Source organism: Heterocephalus glaber, unplaced genomic scaffold (assembly GCF_053883595.1).
Source record: "Heterocephalus glaber isolate CG9 unplaced genomic scaffold, H.glaber_assembly_v1.0 deba00001687, whole genome shotgun sequence".
Classification (NCBI taxonomy): Eukaryota; Metazoa; Chordata; class Mammalia; order Rodentia; family Bathyergidae; genus Heterocephalus; species Heterocephalus glaber.
In genome coordinates, this window is record NW_028258412.1 from 13,393,797 (window position 1) to 13,406,807 (window position 13,011).

General features: G+C 48.4%; 1 protein-coding gene across 2 annotated transcripts in view; it reads left to right on the forward strand.

Annotated features, from left to right (window-relative positions):
• Positions 1-13,011, forward strand: part of Gcn1 (GCN1 activator of EIF2AK4) — a 64,128-nt gene that overhangs the window by 47,653 nt on the left and 3,464 nt on the right. Inside the window, exons 43-56 of one of the 2 annotated variants that reach the window (XR_002394489.2) lie at positions 1,191-1,308; positions 1,416-1,631; positions 2,992-3,156; positions 4,505-4,666; positions 4,950-5,042; positions 5,325-5,468; positions 5,566-5,835; positions 6,223-6,336; positions 6,764-6,994; positions 9,318-9,511; positions 9,589-9,703; positions 11,776-11,872; positions 12,017-12,417; positions 12,882-12,989. Coding sequence is in view for 1 of the 2 variants with exons in the window: in XM_004843682.3 (XP_004843739.2) it covers positions 1,191-1,308; positions 1,416-1,631; positions 2,992-3,156; positions 4,505-4,666; positions 4,950-5,042; positions 5,325-5,468; positions 5,566-5,835; positions 6,223-6,336; positions 6,764-6,994; positions 9,318-9,511; positions 9,589-9,703; positions 11,776-11,872; positions 12,269-12,417; positions 12,882-12,989 (2,176 nt within the window). In the remaining variant the exon portion in view is untranslated. The remainder of the gene's footprint in view (positions 1-1,190; positions 1,309-1,415; positions 1,632-2,991; positions 3,157-4,504; positions 4,667-4,949; positions 5,043-5,324; positions 5,469-5,565; positions 5,836-6,222; positions 6,337-6,763; positions 6,995-9,317; positions 9,512-9,588; positions 9,704-11,775; positions 11,873-12,016; positions 12,418-12,881; positions 12,990-13,011) is intronic. The other variant, XM_004843682.3, reaches the window with a different exon arrangement.

Below are 13,011 nucleotides of genomic sequence, written 5' to 3' on the forward strand. Positions count from 1 at the left end.
TGCACTTCTAGGAATTTATTTTAAGAATGTATTTGATCAAGTGATTAAGTGTATGGAGAAGGATGTTTATTGCAGCATTACTTAACATTTAGAAAATTGGAGGTTGACTTAAAAATCTCATACCATATCCACACATTGGACTTTTTGCTCAGACACTGTAAAGAATAGCAAAGGATTGTAGTGAATAACCCAGCAGCTCAACCTGTTGTTGACCAGACAGTGCAGGCCGTGGCCCAGCCACCTACTTCAGGCCTTCTTTGCACATCATGTGGTGTGTGCATGATCTATGTGTAGAGAGAAGTGTGTACTTGGCAGCACCTATCTCAGAATGGTTGTCTAGACAGTGGGAGTTTGGGTGATTCTTTTTTTTTGGTGCCGGGGATCGAACTCGAGTCCTTGTGCTTGCGCAGCAGGCAACGAAACCACTGAGCTAAATCCCCGGCAAGGTGATTCTTTATATTCTTTCTTTCTGTGTCTCTTGAATGTTCAGTTTGAATATGATTATTATTTTTCAGATCATTAAAAGCAATATACTTAATTTGAGGAGAAATAAAATTCATCCTTCTTGGCCTCTCCAGGTTTCTATGCTTGTGATAATCCATATTCCTTGTTGCTTGTTTATGCTTCTCTTCCTCTTTCGTTTTTTTCTCAGTACTGGGGATTGAGCCCAAGACCTCACGTATTGTAGACAGGTGGTCTAGCACTGAGATACATCTCCAGATTTTTTTTTCAGCCCTATTTTTCAAATTTTATTTTGAGACATGGTCTTGCTTAGTGGCCCAGGCTGGCCTTGAACTTGGGATCCTCCTGCCTCAGCCTCCAGAGTAGCTGGGATTGCAGGCATGTGCCACCATGCTTAGTTTCTTTTTATAACTTTAATCATGGAAATCTCACACATGCTTTTAAAAATGTTTGTTTTTTTTTCCGGTACCAGAGATCGAACTCAGGACTTTGTGCTTACAAGGCAGGCATGGTGGCACTGAGCTAAATCCCTGGCCTTTCCTTTTATTTTTCCTGGTGTAGTGCTAGGGTTTGAATCCCTGGCCTTGAACTTGCTACAAAATTGTCTGAACTCTTTTCTCATTCCAAATAACCACAGTGAATATTTGGGGTGCATTCCAGTTTTTCATCTGTGCAGTGCTGGGCTGTGCCCTGAAACTGTTCTTTGAGGCTTTTCTTGGCCTTTGCAGGTTCAGCTCTGTTCAGCTCCTTGGAGACCTCCTGTTCCATATCTCAGGGGTCACTGGGAAGATGACCACAGAAACTGCTTCTGAGGATGACAACTTTGGAACTGCCCAATCCAACAAGGTGTGTGCCTGGCGTTGGTTTCCCCACTTTGGTGATGGGAGGGTGCACCCTGGTGCCCATGCTGTGTTCACCACCTTGTGTTCTCTGCCCTCTTCTGTGGACTGCAGGCAATCATCACTGCCCTGGGGGTCGATCGCCGGAACCGGGTACTGGCAGGACTCTACATGGGCCGCTCAGACACCCAGCTGGTTGTGCGGCAGGCATCCCTGCACGTCTGGAAGATTGTTGTTTCCAATACCCCTCGAACTTTGCGTGAGATCTTGCCCACTCTCTTTGGGCTGCTGCTGGGTTTCCTGGCCAGCACATGTGCAGATAAGAGAACAGTAAGTTTCCAAAGCCTTGCTCTGGCCCACCAGCCCCAGTGCCTCTTCGCAGAGCCTTGAGAGCTGGGTCTGCAAAGCCTGGGAGAGGGCTAACGGTCTCCTATCTTAGTAGAGGGACATTTATTTACTTAGTCATTCAGGAAATACTTACTGTTTGCCTCACAGGAGCCTAGTACCTGGGATATAATGGAGAAGAAAGGCAGTCCCATTCCTTATCCTTCTCATCTATTGTCTGGTGGAACAGATGCACATTAACCAGATAATCACACAAACAGGTGTCAGGTGCAGCTATGGCAGGTGCAACATGAACTTGTGTGTGCTTATGATATGGGCATGTGGCCTAGTGAGGGGTGAGCAAACACTTCTTAGAAGAAATAATCTTGAAGATGAAAGATGAGTAAGCACAATCTAGATAAGGAGGTGGTGAGAGACTTCCATAGAGGGACTAGTACTTTAGATACAAGGTTGGAGTGTGCAAAGGCCCTATGGTAGGCAGCACCAGGGCACATGGGAAGGACTGAGCAAGGCCATTGTAGCTGGAATAAGAAATCAGAGGAGCAAGTATGGTGTGAGAGAAGGCTGGTGCACCAAGTAGGGACAGATGGCATTCAGTGGTTGGGACGAGGTGCCCAGTCGAGGCTGATGATCACTTCTGCCTTTGGCCCACTTCTAGCCCCTGGCCTTGGCAAGCAAACTGTGTATTTGGCACTAAAGAACAGTTTGCCTGAGGTCCCAGAGAGGAGATAGGTTTTTTCCTTTCTTCTTTCTTAAAGCATTTGTTCCAAATTCACCTTCCCCTGAGCAAGAGCACAGGGGTAATTTTGGATGAGCCAGGGAAATTGCCTTGACCATGCTGCCCATGATGTATTTCATGTTTGTATGTAAGGTGCCAGCTCTTGCTTGAAGCTGTGTAGATAAGTGAGAAACAGAAGTAGTTTCCTTCTGTGGTGTTTTTTGTTTGTTTTGTTTGAGACAAACTCTTGCTGTGTAGTTCAGGTTGGCCTCCAACTCACTATGGTGCCCAGGCTGGCCTGAAACTCATGATGATCCTCTTGCCTCAGCCTCCTGAGTGCTGGGACTATAGGTGTGCGCCACCATGCCTGGCTTGTGGTGTGGTTTTTTTTTTGGTACCAGGGATTGAACTTTGGGACCTTGCACTTGCGAGGCAGGTGGTGGAACCACTGAGCTAAATCCCTGGCCCCCTTGTGGTATGTTTTGAGCACACTGTGACTGAGACCATTTGGGGAAGTTGAATGAGTGACTGAGATAAACCCTGGGAGGTTCCAGGATCCTCATTTTGGTCCTCTGGGTGCCTTGGGGTTGCCAGGAATTGATGTTCTGACTTGATCTCTGCTGACAGATTGCAGCAAGGACATTGGGAGACCTTGTCCGGAAGCTAGGGGAGAAAATCCTCCCCGAGATCATCCCCATCCTTGAAGAAGGCCTCAGGTCTCAGAAGAGCGATGAGAGACAAGGCGTGTGCATTGGGCTGAGTGAGATCATGAAGTCCACCAGCCGAGACGCCGTGAGTTTCTTCAGAGGGTCCTGGAGGTGGTATACCTGAAGGTGTCTGACTCAGAAGTCAGGGGAATGTCACAGGAGCCCTGCCCTCAGGGATACATGAGCCTCACTCTGGAGGGTACTTTTGGCAGCAGGTTACTGGCTGAACCACATGTGGACTTGTTTCCTTTGCAGCTTTCCTGTCAGTTTTCCAGGCTAAGAGCTAAGCAATTTGGAGGCCTCCTAATACAGCCTTTGGAAACTGGAGATGACTTTCTCATCACTCCTTAGATTGCTCCAGATCAGTCTCTTCTGTGTCACTCTGCTAATTAGATTAAAATGTGTGGTGCCTGCTTAGTGGGAATGGGGTGTGTGCTCGAGTACGAGTGGCAGAGGGTGGCAGGGAGCAGGAGAGGTGTGCACTCATTCTTAGGAGAGGAGTTGGGAAGTGTTTAAGTACCCAGTGGGTGGAAATGTATTGTCTCTAGCAGTAATTATGTTTCCATAGTAGCAACATTCAAGGATTTGGAGTACTTTATTTCTAAGTAATGACCTTACTTTCTAAGGTCACTGATCCTTGAAACACTTCTAGTGAGTAGACTGAGGATGCTTTCGAGTTAGATAGCATGGAAGTGAGTAAGTGGATGGCCAGTTAGAAATGGAAGCAGGTAGCCAGTTGCTTAGTGTGAGCAACCTAGTCTGGTTTACTAGATCCATCTCCTTCTGTGTGTACCAGTGTAGGCCTTTCACTCATTCGTTCATTAATTTTTTTACATCTAATGCCGTTTGGCAAAGCATCAAAAGAAATTCTGTCACCAGAAGAGTTTGAATAATTGAGTAGTTACTGAGTCCTCCAGAGGCTGAGTCATCATGCCCAAAAGTCCTGTGGTCCAATGCTGATACTGGCACAGCAACTAGTCAGTAGAACTCAGTGAGCTTTGCTGTGGTGGAATTGGTTATTCAGGGAACAGAACCATCACTGGGCTGTTAGGGATTTTATAGAAGGGGAGGTACTTGGTTTGAAGCTTGAAGGACTGGGAATTTTGTAAGAGAATGGGCCAGATCCTGCAGGCTCTGCTGTAGAAGGAGTTTGGAGTTCCTGTAGAAGATGGGGAGTTTCTGGAGAACTCAACAGGACAGTGGAGAACTTTGTTATTAAGTCTTGGTGAGGGATTTACGAGGAGTTTATTGGGCATCTTCTCTGTTTTTTTTGTATTCAGTATTTTCACAACGAAGAGTTAGGTTAACTGAAAAGTCCTGCAGAGGGAGTTGCAGCTTGGCTGGGTTGAAGTCCCTGGCCCATGACCCCTTGTTTACTCTTGCTCCCTCTGGGCCTTTTCCACGTTGGTACACCCTTGCTCGCACTGTTGCAGGTATTGTATTTCTCGGAGTCCCTCGTGCCCACAGCAAGGAAGGCTTTGTGTGACCCCTTGGAGGAGGTCCGAGAGGCCGCAGCCAAGACCTTTGAGCAGCTGCACTCCACCATTGGCCACCAGGCTCTGGAGGACATCCTCCCGTTTTTACTGAAGCAGCTGGTGAGTGGATCTGCCACACACCTACCAGCACGGCTTTTACTGTCTCTGTAGCAGCAGAATGCAGGGGAATGACTCTGCCAAGGCAGTTGGCATGTGGGCCCTTTGGGGGAAGTGGGTGCAGCTAGAGCAGATTTGGCTTGGGCTTCTTCTTGGACGGTAAGTATATGTGGGTACAGTGAAAAGGCAAGAGGGCAGGTGGAGAAGGTGGTGTGGTGGCTGGTTCAGACAGCGGGGATGTGACAGGAGCCAGCTTCTCAGGGTTGTCCCCAATGTCCCTCTGCAGGATGATGAGGAGGTATCAGAATTTGCCTTGGATGGTCTGAAGCAAGTTATGGCCATTAAGAGTCGTGTGGTGCTGCCCTACCTCGTGCCCAAGGTAAATCCCAACACATGGCAAACATGCTCTGGCTGCAGAGCCACATTGTTATCCCCGAGCCTCCTGAGAAGACCAGTTCTGAGCATAGACGTTGGGAGGCTGGTGGGTACAGTAGGTGGGACACTCCTTCCTTGTTCTCCAGGGTACACCTGAGTAGGCCTTCGGGTCTGAGCAGGGACACAAGGTCCCTTGCTTGCCCTTCTGTTCCCAGAGCCCATTGCTGGGCTTGACTCCGAGTGGGTGCAGTATTCTTCAAGTTGATCTTGTTTATCATTCTTGCAGTTGACGACACCACCTGTGAATACTCGGGTGCTGGCTTTCCTTTCGTCTGTGGCAGGTGACGCTCTGACCCGTCATCTTGGTGTGATCCTCCCTGCAGTCATGTTAGCCCTGAAGGAGAAGCTCGGGACTCCAGATGAGCAGCTGGTAAGGTGGTCACGCTCACTCCTGTCACTTTCTAACAGTCACCCTGTCCTGTCTCTGAGGGCCAGTGCTCAGCACACATGTCCCCTGTGGTTTTCAGGAGATGGCCAATTGTCAGGCTGTGATCCTCTCAGTAGAGGATGACACTGGTCACCGGATCATTATTGAGGATCTGTTGGAAGCCACTCGAAGCCCTGATGTGGGCATGAGGGAGGCTGCTGCCATCATCCTCAACATCTACTGCTCCCGCTCGAAGGCCGACTACACCAGCCACCTGCGGAGCCTGGTCTCAGGCCTGATCCGCCTCTTCAATGACTCCAGCCCTGTGGTTCTAGAAGAGAGCTGGGATGCCCTAAATGCCATCACCAAGGTAAGGGGACCATTAACTCCATAACCAGCTTTTGATTGGAGAAATCCCATACATTTGTATCTTTTTCTTTGTTTTTGAGTTGGGATCTTGCTGTGTTGCCCAGTCTGGTCTCGAACTCCTGGGCTCAAGTGATCCTCCTGCCTCAGCCTTCCACATGCTGAGACTATAAGCACGTGCCGCCATGCCCGGCTGAAAATTCCAACCATTTGTAAGAATAGATTGTGACAGGAACCCTCCATGTTCCTGTCACTCAGCTTCAATGTTGACCCTCCTGTGGCCAGTCTTGTTCATGCTGCCGCCCACACCTTTCCCTTTGCTGTACTGTTTTGAGGCAGTCTTGAGAGGAAGGGCTAGAGATCGTCACTGCTCTTTCTTGGATTCTCACAGAAACTGGATGCTGGCAACCAGTTGGCGCTGATTGAGGAACTGCACAAAGAAATCCGGTTCATTGGCAATGAGAGCAAAGGCGAGCATGTGCCAGGCTTCTGCCTCCTGAAGAAGGTGAGCAGGGTTTGGTGGCCAGGGTACTGGGGCTCGTAGCCTTCCTGCGCCTTCACCCCCAGCCTGAGTCCACAGTGGGGCAGCTGGAATGGTGCAGTGACAGATGGGTCTGACTTCATGCTGCACATCCTCTTTAGCACCATCACAAACAGCATGCTTCTGCCATGGCAGCTAGATGGGGATAGGGAGTATGTTGTCCTTGGTTTAAGCTGTGGAGGTCACCTCAGCAGAGCAAGTAGGTCACTGAGGTAGTAGCTGTGTTTGTTACCTCTGTGTGTATGGACCTGTTGGGGACCTTGACCCAAGATTCAGTCCATCATTTTCTCCTGTGGAGCTGATGATGATGGTTGTGGGGAGCACCTTGCTTGGGAGACACATGGGCCCAGAGCCTTAGAGCCTGGATTCTCAGTCATGGTTCTCTTTTCAGGGAGTGACCTCCATCCTTCCAGTGTTGCGGGAAGGAGTCCTCACTGGCAGCCCCGAGCAGAAGGAAGAAGCAGCCAAGGCCTTAGGCTTGGTGATCCGGCTGACGTCGGCTGATGCCCTGAGGCCCTCTGTGGTTAGCATCACTGGTCCTCTAATTCGCATCCTGGGGGACCGGTTCAGCTGGAATGTGAAGGCAGCTCTGCTCGAGACACTGAGCCTCTTGTTGGCCAAGGTGAGCACTGATGAATTCTGTCTTTTGGTCTGTTCTGATCCCAGAGAGCATATCTATCTGCAGGAGACTGACCTGAGGTAGACTGATCCTGTGGCAGCAGGGTGAAGCTTTATTTTGGAGACCCCAAAATAAATAAATAAATAGCAGAGGGAGTTGAACCCTCAGGCTCTAGAGCAAACACTACACGTGGTTCAGTGCCAAGTCCTCCTTTTAGTAGCTCTGTGTCCAGAAGGACCTTGGGAAAGCTGTGTCACCTCTCTCTGAGTCCACTTCTCACCTGTGAGACTGATAATGCTGCCTGCCTCCCGAGGGACTGCTGCATGTGGGGATGAGGTGAAATGCCACCAGGCACAGTGCCTGACACGCTACGCACTCAGTACACGGTAATTGTGATTATTTTGAAGAACCATTGTTTCAAAGGGAAAAACTCAGGGCCACAGAAATACAAAGAATTAGTTGTTTAAAGTTGCTTTAGCTCTTTGTTCTGGCCACATAAAAGGAGATGCAAAGAATCTGATGAGAGAATGAAAAGTCTGAGAGAACTGAAAATAACTTTTTTCCCCCCAAAGTATAAGAAGCAATGATCCAATATGGGAACCATTTCTGATATTTTACAGAGCAGTAATTAAACTCTTTAGATTTAAGATTTGTTGTTTAAAAACAAAAAATTCTTACGTGAGATTGGAAGCAAATGCATACCTAAGATTTGTAGCTTCTTCCTTTTGAAGTGGATATTTTGAATTTCTCAACTGCCATATGGGATAGTGAGTATCAGCCTCATTTTTTTTTTTTTTTTTGGTACCGGGGATTGAACTCAGGACCTTGCGCTTGCGAGGCAGGTGGCGGAACCACTGAGCTAAATCCTCGGCTCAGCCTTGTTTTATGGAAAATTGACCTTTTTTTCCCGGTACTGGCAATTGAACTCAGGACCTTGTGCTTGTGAGGCCAGCACAGCACCACTGAGATAAATCCCCAGCTGGAAAATTGACTCTTTTAAAGAAAAATTTAAGTCAGATGTGGTGGTGCATGCCTGTAATCCCAGCACTCTGGAGGCTGAGGCAGGAGGATTGCTGCGAGTTTGAGGTCAGCATGGACTACATAGTGAGTTCAAGGCCAACCTGACCTACATAGACTTTGTCTCAAAAATCATAATAATAAAATAAAAAATAAAAAGAAAAGAAAAAATCAGCCAGGTGTGGTGGCACATGCCTATAATTCCAGTACTCTGAGAGGCTGAGATAGGAGAATCCCAAGTTTGATCCCCACCTGGGTAACCTAGTGACTTTGCAAGACTCTAACTCAAAAAAAGGGCTGGAGATGTAGCTCTATTCAAAGGCCCTGGGTTCCTGCCGTGGCGGGGGGAATGTGTCACCTTTACCTCCATTCTGTGCTGTTTTTTTCTTTGGTGTTAACTCTAGACACAAATGGAAGCTTTATTATGGAGCCCCTTTCTTCGTGGGGCTTTACCCTCATTCAAAAGTCAAATGTCACCCAGGGGCTGGAAATTTCTCCTTAGATTTACCAGCTTCCCCTATGGCGTGGCACTAGGCAGCCTGCATATCCACCCAAATCCTGTATTTCTAGACTGCCATTGGTATTGGGCCCTCCAGACAGCTACTGAGTTTTCTATTTAATAAGAAGTAAATCTTTATACTCCTCATCTCATCTGTTAATTTTATCAAAAGTGTGCCTGTTTTCTGTATATGGCTAGGGATGGAGCTGGATTTGTAATGAGGCAGGCCTATAGGGAGGACCCTCCAAGGTCATCTCTTCTGGGAACTGTGTGCTCAGTGGATGGTGCCTGCTGTAACACAGCTAGTCCATTTCCCTATCTTGTGTGAACTGTGCTTCAGCATTGCTAACTGCTGTCTGCCTGTCCTCTTGAGTCATAGGAGGCTTTGAGTTGCTTGTCCTTGTATGTTGTACTCTACTAAGCTATGCCTAATTATGCCCAGGACCACTGTAACACAGCTCTCTCTGACAATGGCTGCTGCTGTGACTCTATTCTTCCTCCTCTCAGTTCAAGGAAGGATTCTGAGAACAGATGAGGAGGCTGAGCAGAACCTGTCTATACTTGGCTCTTCTCTCTTCTGGGGTGTTTGTTCCTAACCTGTGTGTGAGGCGGTTTATGGTGGTTTGCTTTCATGTCTGTGGTATAGCATGGCCTTGGGGTCTTCCACGATGGTAATTTTTATTGGGGTTTTTTTTTTTTTGGTACCGGGGATCAAACTCGGGTCCTTGCTCTTGTGCAGCAGGCAGTGAAGCCACTGAGCTAAATCCCTGGCCAACAATGGTAATTTTTATATGTGGGCTTCTCCCTCAGGTTGGGATTGCCCTGAAGCCCTTCCTGCCCCAGCTGCAGACTACCTTCACCAAAGCCCTGCAGGATTCCAACCGAGGTGTGCGCTTAAAGGCTGCTGACGCGCTGGGGAAGCTCATTTCCATCCACATCAAGGTGGATCCTCTCTTCACAGAGCTGCTCAATGGAATCCGGGTCATGGAGGACCCTGGTGTCAGGTGAGGTACTGCTTTTGTCCAGGTAGGAAGGTAGTGGTGGGGGAGAGCCAGAGGCTAAGTCAGTGTTGGTTCCATAGGGACACCATGCTGCAGGCGCTGAGGTTTGTGATTCAGGGAGCAGGCGCCAAAGTGGATGCCGTCATTCGGAAAAACATTGTCTCACTCCTGCTGAGCATGCTGGGGCACGATGAGGTATGGCTGTGGAGGTGCCCAAGCTGTGGTCCCCTAGTCAGCTTCTCTGTATGTGTTAGAAGAACTTGGTACAACTGGCAGCTGGTCAAGAGTAATCATTCCTGGCACTTGTATCACTCTACAGTTCACTGAGCATTTGCTTAGGTTTGAGGGAGTCAGGCAGGTATTGATCTTGATGATTCTAGTTTTGATTTTTTTGTTTTGGTGCTGGTGACCAAACTCAGAGCCTCATGCATGCTTAGTGTTTGCTATACCACCAAACTTTGCTCCCAGCCAGTGATTCTGTTTTATAGATAAGGGAAGATAAAGTTTGTAAAGTCCCAGATCTCTCACCAGTTTGTCCTGTGACCTTAAGTCACTTTCCTGTTGTCCCTCATTTCCTCCTCCTTAAAAACAAAGAAGTTCATGGAAACATTTGTAGGAAACATTTGTAGAGGGCCGGGGATTTAGCTCACTGGTTCCACCGCCTGCCTCGCAAGCTAAGGACCCGAGTTCAATCCCTGATACCAAAAAAAAAAACAACAACAAACATTTGTAGAGCTGAAGGGCTACACCCATGGGTGAATAAGCCTTCATGGTCACAGACCTCAAGAAATTTAGCATCTGGTGGGATAAACCATCTTTAGTATATTTCCAGGTGGGAGGTCCTAGCACTGTTTTGGAGAGTGAGTCTTGTCTCAGGCCACAGTTTATTAAATTGTAGAGTCAAACCAAAAGCTGGGCCCTGTGATTCCTGGTTGTGCTCAATTTTGTTAGCTCTGGCCAGTTCAAAAGCATTGTTAAGTACCGCTTAGCTTTCCAGGCTTTTGAGCAGGGTGCAAGCCAGTGGGAGGTGGGGGAGGTGAGTCTTGGATTAGGGTTTTCTCTTTTCCCTTTCACAAATGGCCCTCTGTTGTGCTGGCCTAATTTACATGTGTAGGGCTAATCTTAGGAGACAGGGCTTTTGGGTTTGTGTGGTTTTATACTTCATTTGTGCATATACCTGGGGCCATTGATACTGCTGTGTTTATCACATTCTGTGGATCTGGTTCTGATGCTCAGCCATTCTCTGTCCACAGTCCCTGGCATCTCTATAGGTACAGATGAGAGTATCTACCCTTTTTTGGTCCTAGTCTACTGGGGCTTTCTTAGTGCAAGCAAAAGTTACTATTTTTAAAATTTCGCATTTTACCACAGCAGAATTTAAATGAGGTCACATTTGACAGAGTGGGTGTCAGAGCCAGCTTTTTACCCTTGCTTGGCACCTGGGGTTCCACTTGAAGCTCAGAGGCTCAAACGGCTTGCACTTCAGCATGCCAGCCTGGCATTAGCTTTCCCACAGCTTTCTAGTTGGTTAGTTTGGAAAGACACATCTTTATTGGTACTTATTACTAATAGAGCACATAACTTAAAATCCCCCTTCTCAGTATTCCAGGGAGAACAGCAAGGAGTGGCTTATATACCTGGCCTTGATTTTGACAGAAAATACTCACCTTTCCCCATCTTCCTTGGATTGAATATGGGGTTCAGTTTGACTTCTAGGACAAGCTCAGATTATTTGGGGCACTGCCACAGTAGAGATAACAAGGAGTCATTCTGGCCATAAGATGACACACAGAGTTGTAGGGGGAAAGGAGCTCAGAGTGGTTGTGTCTAGCTGGCTTCCCAGGTGGCCGTGGGCAGGTGGCTCCCTTCTCTGTGCCAGGGTCTTTCCCAGCTGTGTCCCTTCTGTCTGACAGGGCTGTTGATAGTAACTGAGATATAAATGTAAAGCATTCAGACTTCCTGAGAGAAAAGGTGCTATGTAAATACAGTTATTATTGCTATTGTGATGATGATTACCATATGCACACACACTGGAGGTTTCTATAATTAAGTGCTGGGTGTGTGATTTTTAACTCCCCACCAAGTGGCAGTCGCAGTGAGTGGCAGTCCCAATCTGGTACTGGGAACACAAGTGCCTGGAGGACTGGGCTAATGTGTTCTGTTGTCTTCTCTGCCCTCCCTGCGGGGTCCCCATTGCTTCTTGCCCTCATTGTGGGGGCCAGTGGTGTTGCCTGCATCCCCTGTCATTCCCCTTTCTATTCTGTCAGGACAACACTCGGATATCCTCTGCTGGGTGCCTGGGGGAGCTGTGTGGCTTTTTGACGGAAGAGGAGCTTAGCACTGTCCTTCAGCAGTACTTGCTGGGTAGGTCTTTTGTATGGGGGGGGGGTGTTCCCCTTTCAGGGACCTGGGCCCTTCAGTTCTGGAGGAGCGGCCCAGTGCACCTGTTTTCCCTTTCTCTTCTGAAGATCTTATAGCACCTTGACTACCCTTTCTTTGGGAATTCAGCTGCTGAAACATATTGGAGTTTCCAGTGGTTTTGTGCCCTTGAGTGTCTCTGCCCTGAGAACATGGTCACAATTTGGGAGTGGTTTGTGAGACCTCTTCATCACATTGGGGAACTTCTACCATGAAAACCAGGGAAGTTATGTACAGTATGGCCTGGGGTCGCCATTGTGACCCAAGTCTGCAGCCTGGTCCTGGTGGGGATGAAGGTATGCTATGAAGTGCAGGTTAACCCTGGCTGTGTCCTTCCACCAGCGGACATGTCTGGCATTGATTGGATGGTTCGTCATGGCCGGAGCCTGGCACTCTCTGTGGCTGTGAATGTGGCTCCCTGTAGACTCTGTATAGGCACATACAGCAGTGAAGTTCAGGACATGATCCTCAGCAATGCCGTTGCAGACAGGGTAAGGCTTTCACACAGCTGGGCTTGTCCTCCCTTCCCCTAGCCAGAATTCCACAGCCATCTCCTTGCTGACTGATCACATGGGCCCATCCCCAGCTGGGTCTCAGAAGCCTAGGTTCTAGTTTTACCTTAGCTAGTAACTTGCTGTCCCCTGGGACTAGTACTTGTTCCTTTAGACTCCAGTTTCATCATTTAAACAATGAAGGCTTTAGGTTGGAAGATGTAGCTGTCCCCTCCTGGCAAGAAGTTCTCTGGTCCTTATGCTTGGGAATCAGTGAGTTGCCTGCCCAGTCGTGAGGGCAACCCATCTGAGAGCTGTTGAAGAGCCTTTGGTGTGAAGTACTAAAGGATGAGGAGTGGGGAAGGGTCCTGAACGTTCCTGGGGGGTGGATCTTACCTGGCTCTGCAGCTCCCAGGAGGGATCAGGATGCCTCTGTGCTGTCTCATTCTTTCCTTTCTCCACAGATCCCCATTGCTGTGAGTGGGGTCCGGGGCATGGGCTTCCTGATGAAGTACCACATTGAGACTGGAGCAGGACAGTTGCCAGCCAAACTCTCCAGCCTATTCGTTAAGGTGAGCAGGGACAGGGACTCAC